This window comes from Struthio camelus, chromosome 8 (genome assembly GCF_040807025.1).
Source record: "Struthio camelus isolate bStrCam1 chromosome 8, bStrCam1.hap1, whole genome shotgun sequence".
Taxonomy (NCBI): Eukaryota; Metazoa; Chordata; class Aves; order Struthioniformes; family Struthionidae; genus Struthio; species Struthio camelus.
The window spans coordinates 24,606,737-24,626,092 of record NC_090949.1 but is presented as its reverse complement, the minus strand read 5'-3'; the positions used below and the strand labels follow the sequence as shown (position 1 = coordinate 24,626,092).

At 35.7% G+C, this 19,356-nt stretch overlaps 1 protein-coding gene across 11 annotated transcripts in view; it reads right to left on the bottom strand.

Annotated features, from left to right (window-relative positions):
• Positions 1–9,501: 9,501 nt before the first annotated feature.
• Positions 9,502–19,356, bottom strand: part of USP33 (ubiquitin specific peptidase 33) — a 44,487-nt gene continuing 34,632 nt past the window's right edge. For 10 of the 11 annotated variants that reach the window (XM_068952767.1, XM_068952770.1, XM_068952768.1 and 7 more), the window contains 5 exons: positions 18,866–18,947; positions 16,119–16,227; positions 14,124–14,226; positions 13,196–13,264; positions 9,502–10,763 (listed from right to left, as the gene is read on the bottom strand). In XM_068952767.1, the coding sequence (XP_068808868.1) occupies positions 10,606–10,763; positions 13,196–13,264; positions 14,124–14,226; positions 16,119–16,227; positions 18,866–18,947 (521 nt within the window). In that variant the 3' untranslated portion in view covers positions 9,502–10,605. Of the gene's footprint in view, positions 10,764–13,195; positions 13,265–14,123; positions 14,227–16,118; positions 16,228–18,865; positions 18,948–19,356 lie in introns of those variants that run through there. The other variant, XM_068952771.1, reaches the window with a different exon arrangement.

Genomic DNA, 19,356 nt, shown 5'->3' with positions numbered 1-19,356 from the left:
CCTAAGGACATCCAGGTTAGCTCCTAGCTCTTAATAAAGCTATCCCAGATAGCTTTGCCCAGCAGGACAAGGAAAAGTATAGCCGAATTCTCCTCCAGAATTCAGCTCAGGCTTATTTGTTCTGACTCAAGGCCAGCTGTACTGGACTGGCTGTTTTGTGCAGTGGCTGCACAGAAGTGCTGGAAGAGAGCAGAGAGACGACTCCTGAAGCCAGCTGCGGTTCAGTAGGTTCAACTTCCACAGGAATACCCAAAGCTAATAAACCATCCTGGACTGAACTTGGCTCAGCACAACACCCAGAAATCTCTGCACTAATTAATTTACCATCTTAAGAAATTGTTTGTGGATAGTTTTTAGGTTTTTTTTGATTTTGTATTTATAGTATGTCGGGGGGTTGGGGGGGGGGGGAGTTAAATTCTTAAGAAAATTCCCCACAAGACAGTTACAGAAAATAGCTTCAAGTTATAAAAGGGAAATTTTAGTTAAGATAACTTTTTAAACAGTATTACAGAAAAAGACTATTTTTCCTTAACTATGCATCCTTATGTGGAATCACCCCTTGTTTTCTTTGTTACAAGTCCTCTGTTTTGCTACCCATTTCTGCCTGCTGCATTCCCTGGAAAGTCCTAAACATTTTCTTTCATTGGTGCTACCAGATGTAAAGAACAAACCCAAGAAAGGCTAGATTTCTGTTAATTTCAACACCACCACATTTTCCAATGTTTTCACCTAAAGCAAAATGCCTTAAAGTTGTGGCTACGGTTGCTAATTCACAGCAATTGCACAGGCTTTTTGCCAGAACTTTGAGTTTACAGTATTATCAATTCAGTAATCTATTATTAAGAACATGTATTTTGTTACTGTTTCCATTATTTCAAATAATACTTGGACAGAGCCTTTATAGTAGTTATGCAAATCACCATGTCACAAATCAGTAAAAAGCAAATTACTAAAATAGCGATTGAAAAAAAATGTAATCATGGTAAATTACACATTCAGGATTATGAACTGACATCTGGTCTACTGTCTGCTAAAAATCCATACCAGCCATAAATTCAGAACACCTGGTTTTATGGCTGTTTTGTGGGAACAATTTAAACTAGAGTTTAAAAAAACGTGAGAAAGAGGAAAATAGCTTTAACTGTTAAATAGAACAGTCTCCAATCACTGATATATTACAGTATGCATACATTAGACAATTTAGGAGTCTTAAAACCCACACGGCCTATTCACCTTAAGTAATTAAAATGTTCTATAATATGTCATCCAAAAGCAAGCTGCCAATTACAAAAGTGAACCAGATTTAGGAAGCTATTAATTTATTTCCATTTTGTGCCTGTATACTTAAAGTTGGGGTCATCTAATTCAAATAGATGTAAAAATAAAAAGCTGCAGTTAAGTTTACAATTAAGTAAAACTGATATATGTTTTTCATAGGAATTAAATTCATTAGACTACATTCAGTAAAAAAAGTACAAACACCCCCTTGCTCATGAAATATTCTGCTTTAAATTGCTGTTGCTAATTTCAGTAGAGGCTTCCGAATCAGGCAGATAGGAAATGCTAGCTAGAATGGAATGCATTATTAAAAATATTCCAGTTTAGAACTCATTAGACTATGTTATTTCTCTAGTGTTTAATATTTGACTCAGACTTCCATAAAATAACAGCCTCTGATATCTGGCTCTCAACATTTTTGACTTTTATAGTTAGTTAAGTTACTCTAGCAGTTTTACTCCTTACAAGCATTATAAATTCCTATCCGAAGTCATTTTTTATCCTTTCCCCTCTCCTTTAGAAACTTGTTATATGTATGGAGCACTGTCAGGTATTAGTGGTTCTGCAATAACACATTAGATTGTGTTCACAACCTACCTAAAGATGTGTCAGGTCATGGAATCTCCCTGTTATGGTTTTGACTACCTTGTATATTCCTTCAGGTCCTAGACCACAAGAGAGGGCTCTGTTTTTACTCAGAAACTGAACAGCATACGATGTGTTCAAAACAAAACAAAAAACAAAAAAAAAGGAAAAAAGAGGTTAGAAGTCTCCAAGATGTCTCCAAGTCTGGCTAGCTCTGAGGCACATTATTTCTAAACAGAAAAAGTTCCCTAAAGCCAAGCCTCTATTCTGGGATGAGGGCCCTCTACGAGAGGGGTGAAAGATAGGTTTAAGTAAAAATCTGAACTACCACCATGTAGGAGTGGACACTAGCACCACTGGACAGTTCAATTTCAAAAAGCAGGGATCCTTGCTCAGGACTAGAAATCTAGACTGGAGGGTAGGCACTTTCCAGATTTAAATGAATTGTGTAAGCAGAAAAGCTTATCAACAGATAGATACATCTTCTGTATCTAGGAGGCTTGAAGCGCTTTCTAGGTTCCTGCTCTGAATTACCTTAATCTTTTCAGTATCTACAGAAAGAGCCCCGGAAGACTAGTCTCTGCACCGGGGACTTTAAAGTCAACGTCAGACATGAAGTTCAGATCATTACTGATCTGGTTTTAGAGAAAAATTACCTCTTCTACACTGCTTGGTTGGAAAGCAAATGAATTACACTGCAAACAAAACAAAAAGTTAAGAGAGAACGTGTTCCCCTTACTAAAAATTATTAGGAGGATGAGACACCATAGAAGAGTTCATAGCTGAAAAATAGCTTGCTTATTGCTTGCACAGTTACATTGTAAAATTAGTCTAATTATACGCATTTATTGCTAGACTAGAAATATAATGGGAAATATTTTTTAACTGAATTAATGTTGCCAATAAATTAGCATTTTGGCCCGTGTTAATGCATTCCTTTCATTATACCTGAAAATCTCATTAAAAGAATCTTACTTTTGGTCCTATAGAGAAGGTGTGCTCCTTCTTGGAAACAAACATGCATTCAGAGCATGAGCAAAGGCTGCATCCCTGTTCTTCTGGATTTAGCATTTTAACGGACACAGAAGGGGGGACAAAGGGGGGAAAAAAAAAAAAGCAATGCATCACTATGGTAACCAGGACGTCTCATTTTAGCATGTACATTACACAAACATACACAGGATAGAACAAAATTAATCACCTAGAAAAACGTTCACTTCTGGGCAAAACTGTTCACAAAAAAGTATTAGCATTTTCCTTTGAGATGAAACACAAGAAAGTTTTTTTTTTTTGACAGCTGTCTATTATTTTCAGCTAAGATTTTTCTTATTTATAAAAATCAATGTCTCTTCTCCTCTGCCCTCTTTACTCTTCTCAGCCTGGTACTTCAATATTTACTTTCTCATGTGGTAAGTTATTCCAAAAATGGAATTAAAATTCTTAATAAATAATACATTCTTCGGGAGTTTCAAGGGAGAAAGGAGGAACATCTCTGGAAGTGATAAATATTTGTTGCACTTACATGTTTCTTAAGTATATTAAGTATATTGAGTATATTAAGTCTTCTAAACTTCTTTTATATTACAAAGACATGTTGAGGATAGCAACTACTTAATTTTGCACCTCTAATCGTGCTGAAAAAATAACCAAATCAATAAGAAAAGTGATTGAAATTCAATAGCGACAGAGAGGCAAAACAAAGCTGTGGGAACATCCAGTCTATTCCTAACACCTCTAACTTCCTATTTGAGGGATCAAATTCACGTTGCATTTTCCAAGGTCTGCACATCTACCCATCTATGACCTTTACGAGGAAACCTGTGGTCTAAGTGACTTGGCATTACTAAGAATCCATAAAACTTATCAGACATCAGTGTTTCTTGCAAACGAACTTTTTACTATCTACATGTCACAGCTGTCACACATTTAGGAAGGGAGAAAAGTTTTGTGATACAATAAGAGATATCAACCTCCAGTGAAAAATGTGTAGGACAGATATTGTAAGCAAGTATCTAATATTAAATGTGTTATAAACAGATGATGTTTTACCTTATTGTTTGGCAGTGCTTAGTCCTAACATTTTTTCAATGCCAGCAAAGCCACATCACCTTTTTGAATGACATGTTTTAAACAGCAATATGCATTACATATTCAAGAAAACAAGTTATACTTTCCACTGCTGGTAAGAATAGCCCTTTGAAAATTTGTCACTGATGAGGCTATTTTCTAATCTGCTAAGATTTTTAAGGCTAATATGAACCAAGTTTGTTTGCAGCCAGACAATTTCTGTGAAATAATGCTGAAAGTGATTTGTTTTGTTTTGTGACACTTCAGAAATCTAGAATCTATTTTGCTTCCTGCTACTAATTGTTAGCTCTGGATGGCTCAAGTATAGAGGGAAGCCAGAAAAGCCATCTGTTTGGAAGAATAAAAAAGCCTAGTTGTTTTACTCATTTCCTGGGTAAAATGAAGAGCTGAAAGGTTTTCAGTGAGAAAACTGCTTAGACTGCATTAAGCCAGATGTATATAGGGAATTGAAAAGGAATAAATGGAACGGAATTTTCTTAGTTCAGTATAAGAGACGTGTACGGCAAATGTGAAGAATCTGCTTGCCCCTTTAAACAGATAATCGTTAAGTTCTCCTGCAAATTTTCCCAATCTCTGGTTTACTTTTCCAAATGAGCTTACATGATTAATAACAGTACATCTAAGGAAAAAAAGAAGAAAAAAAAAAATCAAACGTTAGCACTATCATTATGAAAAAACATCTATAATACTAACGCAAAAGAAACTTCTTCGCTTTAGACCAAGTTTTAGTTTTAAGGAAACCTAGGATATCTTGTATTACAACCCCACCGCCCCCCACAAAATAATTTTGAATTTAAGAAGGATTAGCACATTAGCATAATGCATTAGTAGAGCAAATTACACCAGATTTCACAATAAAAAGTCAGGCCTAGATGAGCATACTTAACTAACTTCTGCTTCACAAATGAAAGCTATTTCATCAGCCTAATAGATTTTACAGCCAAACGTATTTCTAACTTTTCATGCAGCGTCCCACAGTCAGGGGGACACACTGCTAAATCAATAGCTACTTATATAAAATAATCCTACTCGTAAGGGTTGTCTTTACCAAAATATGAGATCTTACAAATATATAAAAGCCTTTAAATAAGAGTTCTTTTAGATATCACCGAGTCTAACTCTACTGAAAGGGGACAGATTTCTAAAAGTACATTATCATCTAGCCTTCAAACTCAGGGACTAATGGACTACAACTTGCTGGCTCCAGTCTTCTTACATCTCTACTTCGATAGCTTGGTCAGAAGTTCATTCCTATCAGCATAGCTCTGTCAGTAGAGCAGATAAGCATTATAATATGACTGCGCAACTCCCAGGCAAACCTAAATAGAGGAGAAATTCCAGATAAAGTATAGTATCATCAGGATAAAGAACTGACTTAAATTTTTAAAAATACATATCTCTTTCTACCTATTTATCTATATATGTGTACATATATATATATATGTATCTATACACACACGCGCATATATGTACACGCATACTAAATAGATTAGCTTCCATTGACCCCAGTGTATTTGGTAGGTTTGCAAATCACAGCCTAGACAGCAGTACAATTCAAACGCAAGAACTCCTTACCAGTGTTACGGACATGCGTGGCAATGGCTATGGCACTTCTCCTTCAAAATCAGATTTGGCAGATTTGTAGTGTCACATTAGAGACCTTACCCTACAGCAGATTTTATCAACTAGATATAAAGATGATACCTTAAAAAGTTTTTGCTGCATTTGAGCAGCTCAACAGCTGGCAATAACAATACTATTCAAATAAAATATGCAGAGTTATAAAAACAGATTCTGAGTTTTTCTGATATAAATTAGTAAAAGTGGCTCTTGCCCTGCCTCCTCTTTTTTTAATCCTGTTTTGGTACAATTATTGAACAGCATATGAGGTCTCTAACTTACCTAGCAAACTTCCAGGTTATTACTGACAGAAGACTGACACCCGTTACTGCATTCAACTGAAGTGTCCTTTATCTATTTGAAACAAAACAAAAAACCCTATCTGATCCATCTACTCAAGATCATTATTCCTACATAGAACTTAAAATAATTATTTTAGTGTCTCCAGCCATAGCTCAATTAAGAAAGAGGAGAAATAGGTTATGTGCATTTATATTTATCCCTAGACACAAGAATAGTTTAGATTCTACTTGCAGAGACAAGAAAAGCTTGCAGAAAGCTTTCTGGCCCACCTAATCTGAATCACATACAACTGTCCTCAAAATTTCCTTCGTTTCCTAGTATTCCTGCGACAGGAAAGGAAAAGACTAGTCTTTTGAGTCAATAACAACATGGAATAATTTGATAGCTAGCAAGCAGGTTGTTTTTATTTGCTTCATTAAGCAGGGGAGCTACTTACCTCTCACCTCCGAAGCATATTGCGAGAGTGCCTTATTTTGCCAGTAACTAATTTAATAGCTCTTCAGCTAGTTTTCCCCAGTTTTCAGCTACATCACACAGTACTCGAAGCAGTCTTCTGGATGCTGGGACTGGGGGGAGGGTGAGGGTGTGGGAAAGGGGGTTCAGATGAAGAATTAGTTATACTATTTGCAAAAAAAGCTCGAACAATTTAGAAATCAAACTAAGAGCTCATAAGCTAGTTTCTTCAGAAGAGAGGACCAACATTACCAGACTGAACAATACTTTTTTTTTAGTAGCCCACATCTAGATTCCCAGACCTGGAACCAGGACCCTTCTGAATTTTCCTCTTCTTGAAACGACGGCTTCCCTGGCATCTAAACACACTGCCTTGTTTCCTCAAATGGAAACAAATGGACAAAGAACCCAAGAAAATTGGTTAAAAACTTCCAGGAAAAAAAGGTAATTCCTTCCTGCAACACGTTCCTGCTCTGCTATGAATCAGAGCTCTCTTCACAGCAAGGGTTTCTTCTGTACCTATACTCTGAAGCGCTGCCTTCCCTCTAATATATGCAAGAGATCTATCTGGCATTCTCCCAAACTGTCTTATTTTGAACAGGCTTCTTTCACTTCCATGGCATAAAGTCTCTTACAGAATTCTCAAAGGGTTAAAAGTAAAATAGAGAAGTCATCCATCTGGAACTCTCTTACTTGGGCACAAATGCATCTATTTCATCTCTGCAGACTCAGGGATTTTTTTTTTTTTTTCTTTTTTAGCATGACAAACAGCTGCAGTGGGAAGATGCCTGCTACTGAAGGTAACAGAGGTATTTCATGACTGCTAGTTCAAAGTGGCTTGTGTACATGCATCACAATTTATGTTTCACTATGAATTCCCAGACATCCAGTGAAAAAATTTCTACAGAACTGAGAGCAGAAAACTTCTAAGAGGCTACCTAATATCCAGTACAAGTCATCACTGCTAATATTTAGGCAAATAGTCCTGTTTTTCTACAAAAAAAATTGTTCACTATCATCCAGCAATTGTTTCCACAGTAGAAGTCTTGCATCTTCCTTCAACATTCTTTTAAGCTAGGTAACTTCCGAGTTTTCTTTGTTTTTACCTCTGAAATACTCTCCTCCCAACTTGTATTTATCACCATATAGTATCCAAAATTGCGAACAATACAGATGAGATCTCACCACCAAGTACAGCACCAAGTAGAGCATAATAATTACCTCCTGTGCCTTACATCTGATGCTTTTGTTACTATTACCCAGAACAATTTTTTAATCAGATTTTAACTCTTAGTCTGATCTGCTATAATACCCAGAACTGCTTCATTCCGCTAAAAAACTGATATCCAACACTCAATCCTTTTTTCTCTTACAAATTGTTGTTTTTTTTTTTTTTTTTAAAAACATAAGTGCACTCTGTTCTACCATCCTGATTAATGGAAATATTAAATAAGATAGTAAACTTAATCACCATACAGTGATTTAACCAAGAATGTATTTCTCAAATTTCCAATTAAGAACATCACATAGGGAAAATTATTCCTAAAGTAAACGGAGCTATTAGTAGATTTTTAGCCAAACATATTAACAACCTTAAAAATAGCTTAAATCAGATAAAAGCTTAGCAAAGAACAAGTTAAGCCTAGATAGTATAGACCCAGGTTTGAATTTAGTCATCCTAATAAAAGGAAAAAAAAAAAAAAGACAAAAAAAACAGAGATGGGAAGCTAGAAGCATCTCCCACAGGCCAAGGTCAGCAAGTTACTATCGAACATTCATAAGCAAGTTAAACAGTGAGATAACTTTGTAGTTTAACAGATATGTTTGTTTACCGTATACATAACGGGGGAAACTTGGTATTAACCTCAACGTACCTTATCTACTAATATAAAATTGTAGAAATGCATGGTCAGATAGTTAAGGGCTCTGCTTGGTGTTCCTTTAGAGTTACTCCTGTGTATGAGCAAGGCTTCTCAGTTGCAGCTATCCCAAGACCTTTAGAACTCTTTAGCATTTAAGGAGAAACACACAAGTTCAGAAAATTAACAAACTGGGCAAGAGTTACCTGTGAATTTAAAACTGAGTAATTTTTTCCTTATTCATTTAATTATTGGCTTCGTATTGCTGTTGGTTTCCTCCCATCTGTGCTGCTTTATTCATCTTCTACCTAACATTTACGATTACAAAAAAGATTAATTTTTCTTTAGTTCAATGCAAGCCTCATTTACTTAGGACAGATTCCTCACATTTCTCTCGATTCCTAGGCCTTACTTGGGGATGAAAAGGGCATTCCATCAATCTCCTTTCTGGTTTTTGAGCCCCACACGATCTATATACAAGACTGCTAGTATTCTTTTTCCAAATCTCTCCAGAGCTCTCTCCTCTGTACCTACCTCCATTTTAAGCCAATGTGCCCCCAACTGAGATTAAGTTACCTTTATATATGACTTAACTTACATAGTTGCAGCCTGGAAAGTGCAAGTCGCCTACTCTTTCAGTTTTTTCTTACTGGACTTAGAGGCCAAAAAAGGGTACAAGATGCAATCCTATTAGACTCCAGCTTACCTCATGAAAGCAACTTATAGCAAAGCAAAATGCTGAAGTACAATGTATTTTATATGTGGTTTTTATAGGCTGTGTCATCTGAAATAGGAACATAAGTTTGGTTTAGCTCAACGAATGCTACAAGAACTACAGAGAAATACTAAATGGTATCAGATTATCGACAAAGTAAAGGTGATGAGTTAAGAGGATCAAAGGTAAGACACATTACAAACCTAGCTTAGTTCCTTTTGTTCCTTGCTCTAGCTCTTCTCAGCTAAAATATTGGGATTTTTAGCTACTCAGACAGAACCGGCTCCTGCTATGTGGCACGTTAGTAACAGGGTCAAGTACTTCAGATTACAGGACACCATCTAGGAATGTTATATATGGATCTTTAACCAGAATGACTTTAAGTGCTTTACAAAGCACAAAAATGGTTTGTTTTATACTATATATAAAATTATCCAGAAGAATGTTGTCTCAACATTTGCTTGCTTTGGAGCTAGAATTGTCAACATCATTGCCTAAATGTAAAGCAGTCAAGGAATACACTTATATAGGTGTGAAAGCAGTATCACAGTATTGCTTTGAAAGGTTTTGTATTGATGTAATAAGTGAAAAACATTTAAGAAAGCTTTCTCCCTCCTTCCACAATTGAAGGGTTTATTTTTATTTTTATTTTATTGATCCAGCCTTGAATAATGCTGCTTATTTGGTAACAATATCAGGCAAAAACAAGAGCAAATGCCATTCTGCATTCCAACATGAACCATTCAGTAAAGTTTTGCGATATATATATATATATATATATATATATATATATGTATTTCATCCAGCTTCTGACATCGTAGGTCATCATGCCACTGCCTATTTTTAGCAATACAATATAATCCTTCAAAAGGAACTGCTCTGTGAATATAATTCAGGAGACCAGACAATTTAATTTCTCAAATTTATACCACTCACATCCACAATCATTTTACATTTCACACTTCATGCTCTCAAACACCACCCTAGAGAAGACTAAAATCTTTTGTCACAGATATTATTAAAGATACTAGCCAGGCTTATAGAGTTACAGAAGCCTATAAGATGCAAAATTTAGTAGGTAATAAATTATGACATTTGCTGACTAAAACAATATTCCATCTAGACTAATGTTTGATCTATTCAAAAACAAAAAGTATTTGGAGGTTATATACCACTATTTTTATGTACTTACAGTGCAAAAAAAGCAAGACAATTTTTTCCTGAGCATTTAGGAAGTTATTTTTTCCTCCTCCTTTTTATTAAATCAATGATTGTGATCCATTTAAAATATACTCCCCGTATACCTAGGCTTGTCAAAACTGTACAATTAAAACAGGCAGCAGTTTGTAGATGTCAGAAGTCCGATCAGGAATCAAGAAAGTTATTTTATGACATCTCTAAAATTTTGCTCCAATTTAAGTCTAAGGTTACTACAGGATTTTGAGTTACACCAAGGTCCAGAAATGACATTGTTTTCCGTTGACCAAACAATCCAAAATGTACAAACCACATGCCTTCCAAAACAGAGAAACAAGCCTCTATTTAAACAAATTGTAATACATATTTCAACTTATTATTCTTTAGTTTACATAATGCCCAGTGAGCTTCGCCTCCTACAAACATCAGAGAATAAAACTTTCAGGAATGTATCGGGCATTCTGTAAGGAAGCTGAATTCCTTACACATTCATCTTGATCTCAATAGCTACAGACCATGAGTTTCTAATTCAATCTTCTCCTCTGTCTGCAAGATATCAGGGTCTACTGGAGGAACAGGTGGTCTGAGTATAATCTCTGGACCTCCACCATAGATTGACTGAAGAAAATTCCATGTTTCTTCAGATATCTGTCCAGAATCTGCACCTGAAAACATTTTTAAAGTTTTAATTACTACTTACAATTATTTCATGATTTCTTTGAAGTCCATAACAGGTAGAAAGAACAAAATACTCAGACAAATTTAATACCTTACTCCAAATTGGTGCTTTATCTTGCACTAACTACCAAACCTGATGACACACGTTAGCTTCATACTTCTTGATTCTACAGCTCCCTCCTCTCTAAACTATCCAATACTTAGCAGAGCTCAATCATAAACACGTATAAAGTCTTAACATAAACATCTTGTCTGACACCTATTCACTAAGCTGACAGCTGGCAAGTGTTGCATTTGTGGGGCTGCTTCTTGGTATGCAAAGGGAGCAAGGATTCATATTATGTAAGGACATCCAGTCCCACCAATTACACTGTAAAGGTTAAGAGCTCAAGATTCTTGCTTAATGAGAAAAATTAAAGATTTACAGTAAAGAATGAAAAAGCAGGAACCATACTGGAATTCTCAGAACCCCAGATGGAAGAGACTATCAGGACTGCCCCAATAATGCTCCTCATACGTGGCACTGATGAATCAGCCTGAGTTTTCTGTGCATTCATTAAAGTCTTTGTTTATAATCCATTCCTCTTGCTAGAGGTCTTTTGTCTTAGATCAGCATCCAATAATCACTTCTGATTTTCAGGAACCCTTCAATCTTTGTGTGTCTATACACAGGGGAACCTCAGCATATCACCACTCTTAGGTTTTAATACAAGGATTCTGTCTGATACAGTTGAAGCCAGGCTTTCTTAGCCTAGGTATGGAGGACAGCTTTCTACTCTATCTGAATAGGACTCCTCCGTCTTAAGTAACTGATTGAAAACCTGCCTACAGGAAATTTCTCCCGATATCCTTTCATTAGAAATTACTCTTAATCTGTTTCATTAAGTTTAATTGCAGTAACCTCCATTTCAAAAAAAAAAAAAAAAAAAAAGCTAAATCAAGGGGACTTTTCCATATACGCTCACCATTTTCTAGCTTCACCACCTGCAGTAGTGGACCTACTACCCTACTTTATGTATAAAATGTTTCCAAAGAAGGGTACAAAAGGTTACACATTTGTTTACCCACGCTAAGTCAACCATGCAAAGCTTCATCTGGAAGTAAGGATGCACTGAGTCAGAATTAATAAAGTTATGCCTCAGTAAACAAATGTTTAGGTTCAGTGCTGTACTTAAAAATGCAACTGACTCCATTCCAGCAGGCACAGGAGCAGATCTTCATCCCCTCATCCAGCTTCTAGCTCTTCTAATGGTCACGTGTAACTGAACAAGCACAGTGAACTATCACCCTGGGATCAGGACCACTGGATCAAAGATACGCAACACACTACTTAGTGGTGCTCTAACCTCTTCAGTCAGGAAGAGAGAAAAGTATTTCCACAACCTCTTCCTCTTAATTTCTACTTATCTCCTAATTTGAATCAATACAGCTGAAGGTAAAACTAGCTGGTACAGATTTTAAGCTGAATTTTTTTGTTGCTATACTTCAGTCAGATGCCTCATAACCTGTATTTGATTCCTGTGTTACAGCTTAAATCTTTAAAATGCACTGGCACATTCACTGATGGGAGCAAGGGTGTGGGTTTTTTTGTTTTTGTTTTTTAACTGCCCTTAACATTTTACAGCTGGTAAGATTCACCCAGGAGCTAGCAGCCTTCAGTGAACTGCCATTGGTAGGTCCACTGTATGCTGAGGCATTAAGTTTCACTGTGGAAAAAATCCAGTTAACAAATAAAGATTAACCCTAACAGTGCATTCCCCCCCCCCCCCCCCAAAGATGAGCTACAATGAAATGAAACAGTCACATGATGTTCTCATAGGTAATCCAAAAATCTTTGTAGAGCAAGCTATGTTAGAAAACTTAGCTTTTCTCTCTACACATAAAATTCAAATGAATATTATTAAGCATCTGACTATGAAGAATAATAAATAAATCTTTGTATGCTAGAAAAGTTTTTGCAATATACAGTAGTAAATAACTTGCAGAAAAATGAGAAACAGCATTTACTCTGTAGTTTATTTCCCTCTGTCAGAAGGGAAATAAGTAGCTCTCAGTTCAAATTAGGTTTCAAGATTCAAATAACTTAATACAGAGATACAGAACAGAGCCTAAAAACCAAAAGATACTCTGCACAGCTTTCTACTCTTATCTGCACTTGATTATCTATTTACTATAGAACTAATTCATGATTTTATGAATAAGCTGGCATCCCAATATAGGCCTTTGAACAACTAGTTCTTCAGTTTCTCCTCCAAATTTAGTATTAAGATTTTTCTTAATTAGAATAGAACACAGCATAGATTCCCCAAGAATTGCCATTTTACAATAGCTGTTAAGATAAAAATTTAAAAAAACATTTTCCCAACTTCACCAAATACATCATTAGGAATCCAAAGCTGCAGCAGTATCAGACGCCTACCTTGCTTTAGTACAACATTTCCACATTTTGTGACCGCAATCTTGGCATTATCAATAGGACCAGGAGGATCTAGAGCGACAGAAAGACTGATTAAAATGGGAGAGTGACAATAAACAGCAGTCTGGAGGTTCAATTTTTAAATTAAAGGAGAAATAGCTGGTTTTCTTCTTGCTTGTTATTGTACGGCTCAGCAATATGTTCTAAGTTGTTAAAAGCTAATCAGAATTTTAATTAAACGCAGGTTTTCCAAGCATTGCTTGAAGGCTTACTGTAATCATGAATGTAAAATGCAAACTAATCCTAATTCTCACCTCCAGCCACACTGTCCCGGAGCAGACTCAAATAGGACTATATAACATTGTCCGTATTTCCGTTTCAAAACTTTATGTGCACCAAAAGGAGGCTAATAGTGATGCGATTACAGTGGTCTGTGAGTCTAAGTTGTATCAGTGAGTTCCCCTTTCCCCCAGAGACTACAGTGTTATCAGTCAGTTTGTACTGCGTAATGCGTACTTCCTCATATCCGGACTCCATTTTTCTGCTGCTGCTCAAAGCTGACCCTGCTCTCTACAGAAGTTGGTGTTTAAGTTTACTAACACTTTTGGAAAGATTCAGAATAGTAAGCTTTGTATAAACCTGAAACCACCCCTCCCCAAGCAAGTAACATACTTTCACAACTATCCTACCATCCATTCCCGTGAATTATCCACTTTTGGCTATAGTCTGTAATTTGATTTCTGTATATATTTGTAACCTATGAAACTTATGTCTTAGTTTTTTAGTAGGTTTTCTGTTTGTTTTTAAGGCGCTTCTGTTGTCTTGCTATTCCTCCTGCACCCTTCTACTAACATACAAGCAATTTACTTAAACAGTCCTACTACGAGACAACAAGAAGATTACCCATATCTTGATGTGGGCCACAACTTACCACTGTCTTTGCCCTTTACAAATCCTTCCCATTCTCTGAACCATTGCATGCTGATGCAGTAAAAAGTTGATGGAGATTCTTCTTCCTGGAATGCTCTATTCAGCTGCAAGGAAAAAGAACACTTGTTTTTCTGCCTTTTTTTTTTTTTAAAGCTACTAAATAGTTTTAACCACTCTAAGTATAGAGCGGTTAAATAATACATTGCTTCGAAACATTTTAAAGAACTTCAGATTATCAGAACAGTAAACCTTTGGTAGACTCCTGAGGTAAGGTTTTTGATGTAGTGGCAGCTTCGAGTTAAAAAATATATTTTGTTCTTTACTTCAGAATTGAATTTCCTCCTTACCAAAACAGCTTGATTTAAAGCAAAAAAAATCAGGTCACTCTCCTTAAGCATAAATGCTTATCCATCAAACGCTACTGGGTAATTATTGTGAATGCTGAACTTTTGAGTGTAAACTCAATATAAAAATAAGCTTACTATTTATAATATTTTTATAAAATAAACCAGTGTTTTGAAGATTTGCTCCACTGTTAGATGGCAAGTTCTTTATATGAGGAACTACATCTTCATCTATGCTTTTCCCTAATAATTTGGGCAGAAAAAAAGTAAGATTCCAAGTGAGGAAGACTGATTTTATGACTTCCAGCTTTCGTTTAAAAACGTGGAAGACTTCTGTTTCCATTGCTTTAAATTAAGAGATTCACATCCTAGTTACTTGATTTTTTCCTACAAGACAATGCAAGTGACTGTATAGATCACAAAAAGCAGCTAAATAAAGAGTCTCGGTTCTATTTAACTAAACTTGTTTCTATCATTGGAAAAAATAGCTATTTCTATAAAAATCCTCCAGTAAGGCCTTTAATTAAGGTTTAGGAAGTTTAACATTTTATTTTTGGTCAGAGACTATGGAAGGAAGACAAAGAAAAAAAAGAATAGCTTGCTACATGAGTAATAAAACGTTGGGGAATATGCAAAACTTTTTCACAGTATTATGAAGAAACATGCAACAGGTCACTTAAACCTTTAAAACTATTTCCTCATGAACTCTTTAATAATAATATCAAAAGCATCTATAAGAAAATACAGTCATTTCCCCTTTGAGGTCAGGAATCTAAAGCATCAACACAACATCTTAAGGTTTCAGATAGGATAAGTTTTGCAGTCATTCCCTAAAGCTATGTGTATAGGGAATAACAATTTGCTGTCTTCTAACTGGGAATACTCCACAATAGCGCACCTGTAATCATTGTTGATACTGGGAAAATATTGATCTTTAACACAAATGAGGCTGATTCAGTGTTGCTAATGGTAATTACCATCCAATTGTAACCCAGACTAAAGAAAAAGCAATCACTAATAAAAGTTCAAATAGCCGTTTAAGCATGGAAAAGCTTAAACAATCGCTGATATGCAAAATTTAACCACACAAAACCGAAATGACACTCGCAACTCTGAATTTTTCTCCTACTCATGAATTAAGATAGCAGAAATGGGACACCAGTAGCCCTGCTTTTGCTTTGATTGAGAACTTCTTAACATATTCTTTGGTTTAAGAATTAAAAAACAATAATACTAGCAATTTTACCAGATCCAAGTGCATCATCTCTTAATATCAAGCTGCTACTGTATTTTCCATGAGCTTAATTTTACAGCTCTATTACAAGATTAATATATTCAATTCACACTGAACTATTTGTTTGTTTATACCTGTAACGTTATTTTATATCGACAGGTACAAAATTAGAACCAGAGCAAAAGATTATGATAAACGTGCAAAATATTCCCTTGAGCTACGTTTCCACATAAACAATTATCCAGGACATCACAAGGACACTGTTGCTACTAACAGGAAAAAGGTGACTCTACGTTGGTATACCAATATTTTAAAGTCTATTGGTTACGTGAATCACCTATGCACACGGTAACCCATAATCTCAAATCATGAATATCAGGTGTTGTCAACACAGAATGGGACTTGTTTACTTTTTTACCCGAATAAACATTTCCAATTCGTTTTTCCTTCTTTTTTCAATTCTTTCAGACTCTACTTGGCAGGTATGACAAACATACAGATGATTAACAGCTGGTCCTCCTCCATACCTGCAGTGAGAGTTAAAGAAAAACAACATAGCCCCACACACATTAACCTTATGGAAAATAGCATGCAAGAACCACCATGCACCTGTTACATATAACAACTGTCAGGTTCTTACAGTACGTAATTGAAGTCTGATGCATTCCAGTGCTGATCGCACTGACCCACATATGCCATCATCTATTTTCTTAGTAATATTTTGTACTTGATCCTAAGACATAAGGATCTTCCAAGTTCTGACTGCCCAAAGCCAGTACAAACCCATCTCTAAAATCCTGCTATAATCACATACTGGAAAAATATGTTGGTCAGTGATTATTCTAAATAAACGCTCCTATATATCATGTGATTTATTAAACACCTCCAAGGAACAGCTTATGGAAATGTTTCAGCCAGTTCTATCTTAAAGCTAGCTCTAAATTTCAATGTTTATTTTTCGTTCATAAAACAAACAAACAAAAAAATCCACCCTACTTCTGCATGCCCCTACCCACCACATTTTCCTTGTGCCAGCAGTCTGCACACCTGGAATTCTTTAGGGCCCTTGTTCAGAATGACACCTACAGTCCTGTGCTTCCCAGTAACATGGACTTTATTCTGAACATTGGCAGGCCTAGAAACTACAAGCCTAACAAAGAAAATGCCCAATGACTAACAGCACGCACTAAGAGACTTGTTTACTACAGCAGAAAGTTCAAGTTGAAATACACATTATGAAATAAGGATATTCCTAGTGCTCTTTCCTAGCTGATTACTTATTCTCAGAGTTGTACTCTCTTTTAATTTGTTTTTCTACAACTCTAGATTTTATTCCAAAATTTAAATAAGACATTAAAAAAGACACTCAAATGTAACGAGATGAATTAGTGTTCAAAAGCTGAATAGTTTTTCAACAAGAGTGAAAAAGTGACCATGTTTACTTAGAGACTAAATCTAAATTAAGATCTGCCACAGAGGGCATTGAATCTGAACACATCAGAACTTAGAACTATATATTGATTAGTCCATAAAAATAATTTGGGACGCTATTGTTTTCCCATATACAGAAATGTTGTATTTCATCTGAAAATTAGAGAGTTATTTCAGTACAACTACATTTGTACACATAAGCTTTTTAGTATACACTCAATCATCATAACTTGAGACTGATGTTTTATATGATGTTTCATAAAATGGTCACCTACCATCTCCTACACACCAACTGTACCTTTGAAGATCACGTTACAATTTTAAATTACACTGATCAGCCTACAAGTTTTTGACCAAAATGGGTCAAATGTGGATTATACCATTTGATCTTTGAAGCAATTTTGACTCCAAAGCTATTAAAATTGATTAAAATAAGAATATTGCCAGATGAGCAGGCAAAATAACAAAGTTCGGACTCATAGAGCTTAGCATCCTACACGAGTATCTGCTTTTCCTTATTACTACCTCAGTAAAAGTCAACTTCTGCCACAGCTGTCTTGTTTCTCTCAATACTTTGCTCCTCCAGCCTAAATGCTCACCCACTGCAACCATGGCACCCTCCCATGATTCCCAGCTATTACCAAGACAAAAAGCAACACAGGGTTGCTCCGTGCTGATGTGCACCTGTGCCAGTTAGGAGGCCAGACAGAATGGACAAACATTTTGTGATTGTATCGCTTCTCCACCATCTCTGGGACTTCCACCTATCAAATATGACGGAAGTGTGGCAGCTTATTCAAAAGTTTTATGGAGAAGGGAAATGAATGAGAGTCTTAAAGACACTATATTCCTTCAGATGTAATAAATGATAAATGCTTCTGGTATACACATAAGGGATAACGCAGTTCACTCAATACATGTAGATATTTGTGTTATGATTAATTACCTATACAAAAACATTAAGTTATATATTCATATATTGATATAAATATATATAATACACATTATGTATGATATAGTTACATAATAATTATTTGGAAGGAAAATTCAGTATATGCAGGAAAGTGGAAACAAGAAAGACAGTGCTACTGCCTTTTTTTTTTTTTTTTTTTTTTTTTTTTTTAAATCTTAGCTATAGTGCTTGGGCACCTGGAATTAAAGAGATAAAAATAGTTGCTACAAGTGCAATACAAAGTCCTTAAAGTCAACAGCTAAGCTCTTCTGCTGCTTTTTTGTTACTTTAAAAGGAGATACATTTTACCGGAATCCCTCCATATAAGCAAGCACTTAAACCTGACTCACAGAAGTGCGGAGTAGTTATATGGAACACTTATATCTAAGCTATTTTGAAGCACTACTGGCAGCTGAGGCTATGGATTCAAAGCCAGCATACAAGAAAAGCTGTCTCCAGCCAACAAGGGAACAGGAAGCTGATACAGAGAGCTCTTTCAAAGTACCTCTTGCAAAGCATACTTTCACTGACCTACTTTGTGTTGTTTCATACAGACCCTAAACGACATTTATGGATTTAATACTTGAGTATTACCCCAGGAATACACTACTGTTTGTGCAGGCTTTTATTTAGTGCTACTTTGCACAAGCAAACTATATAAACCTGTACTTTGAAAATATTTTCAAAGCCACTAAACCCAAAAGTCTGATCTCATTGCTTGGCACACATTTGCTCTCAAACTCTATCACAGGACTTTTTTTCCAGTTACAGTAGAAACTTACCTGCTATACAGATTATCCCATATATTTTGAGGTAGCATTACAACCAGGTCTTCTATGAAATTTGCCTTGGGTGGAGGAACACCTGCAAAAGCAGAAGACCAGGGGAAAAAAAAATAAATAAATAAAAGGGATTCCCCCCCCCCCCCACCAAATTCCACTTTAAGAAATGTTGGGAGAGAGAGTGTTAGGGGTCTCTAAATTATAAATCCCTGACCAGTTCAAAGTCATCTAAAAAGTTTTACTGTATTACATCACTGTATTTAAGAGACTTTTTTAATTTTAATCTCTTATGAGGCCAAAAAATATAAGAGCAGCTGAAGGAGCTACATGGAAGACTGGAATCTTTTCTAAATACCATTTACAAAATGCTTCTGAAGGTATACAATTGAACTTGTTAAACAGTGGTGAAAGATTTTGTTTATACATGTAAAAACACTGATTTACTGAACTGTTGTACTCAAAATTCATTCATTTCTATCAGCATTTTTGAA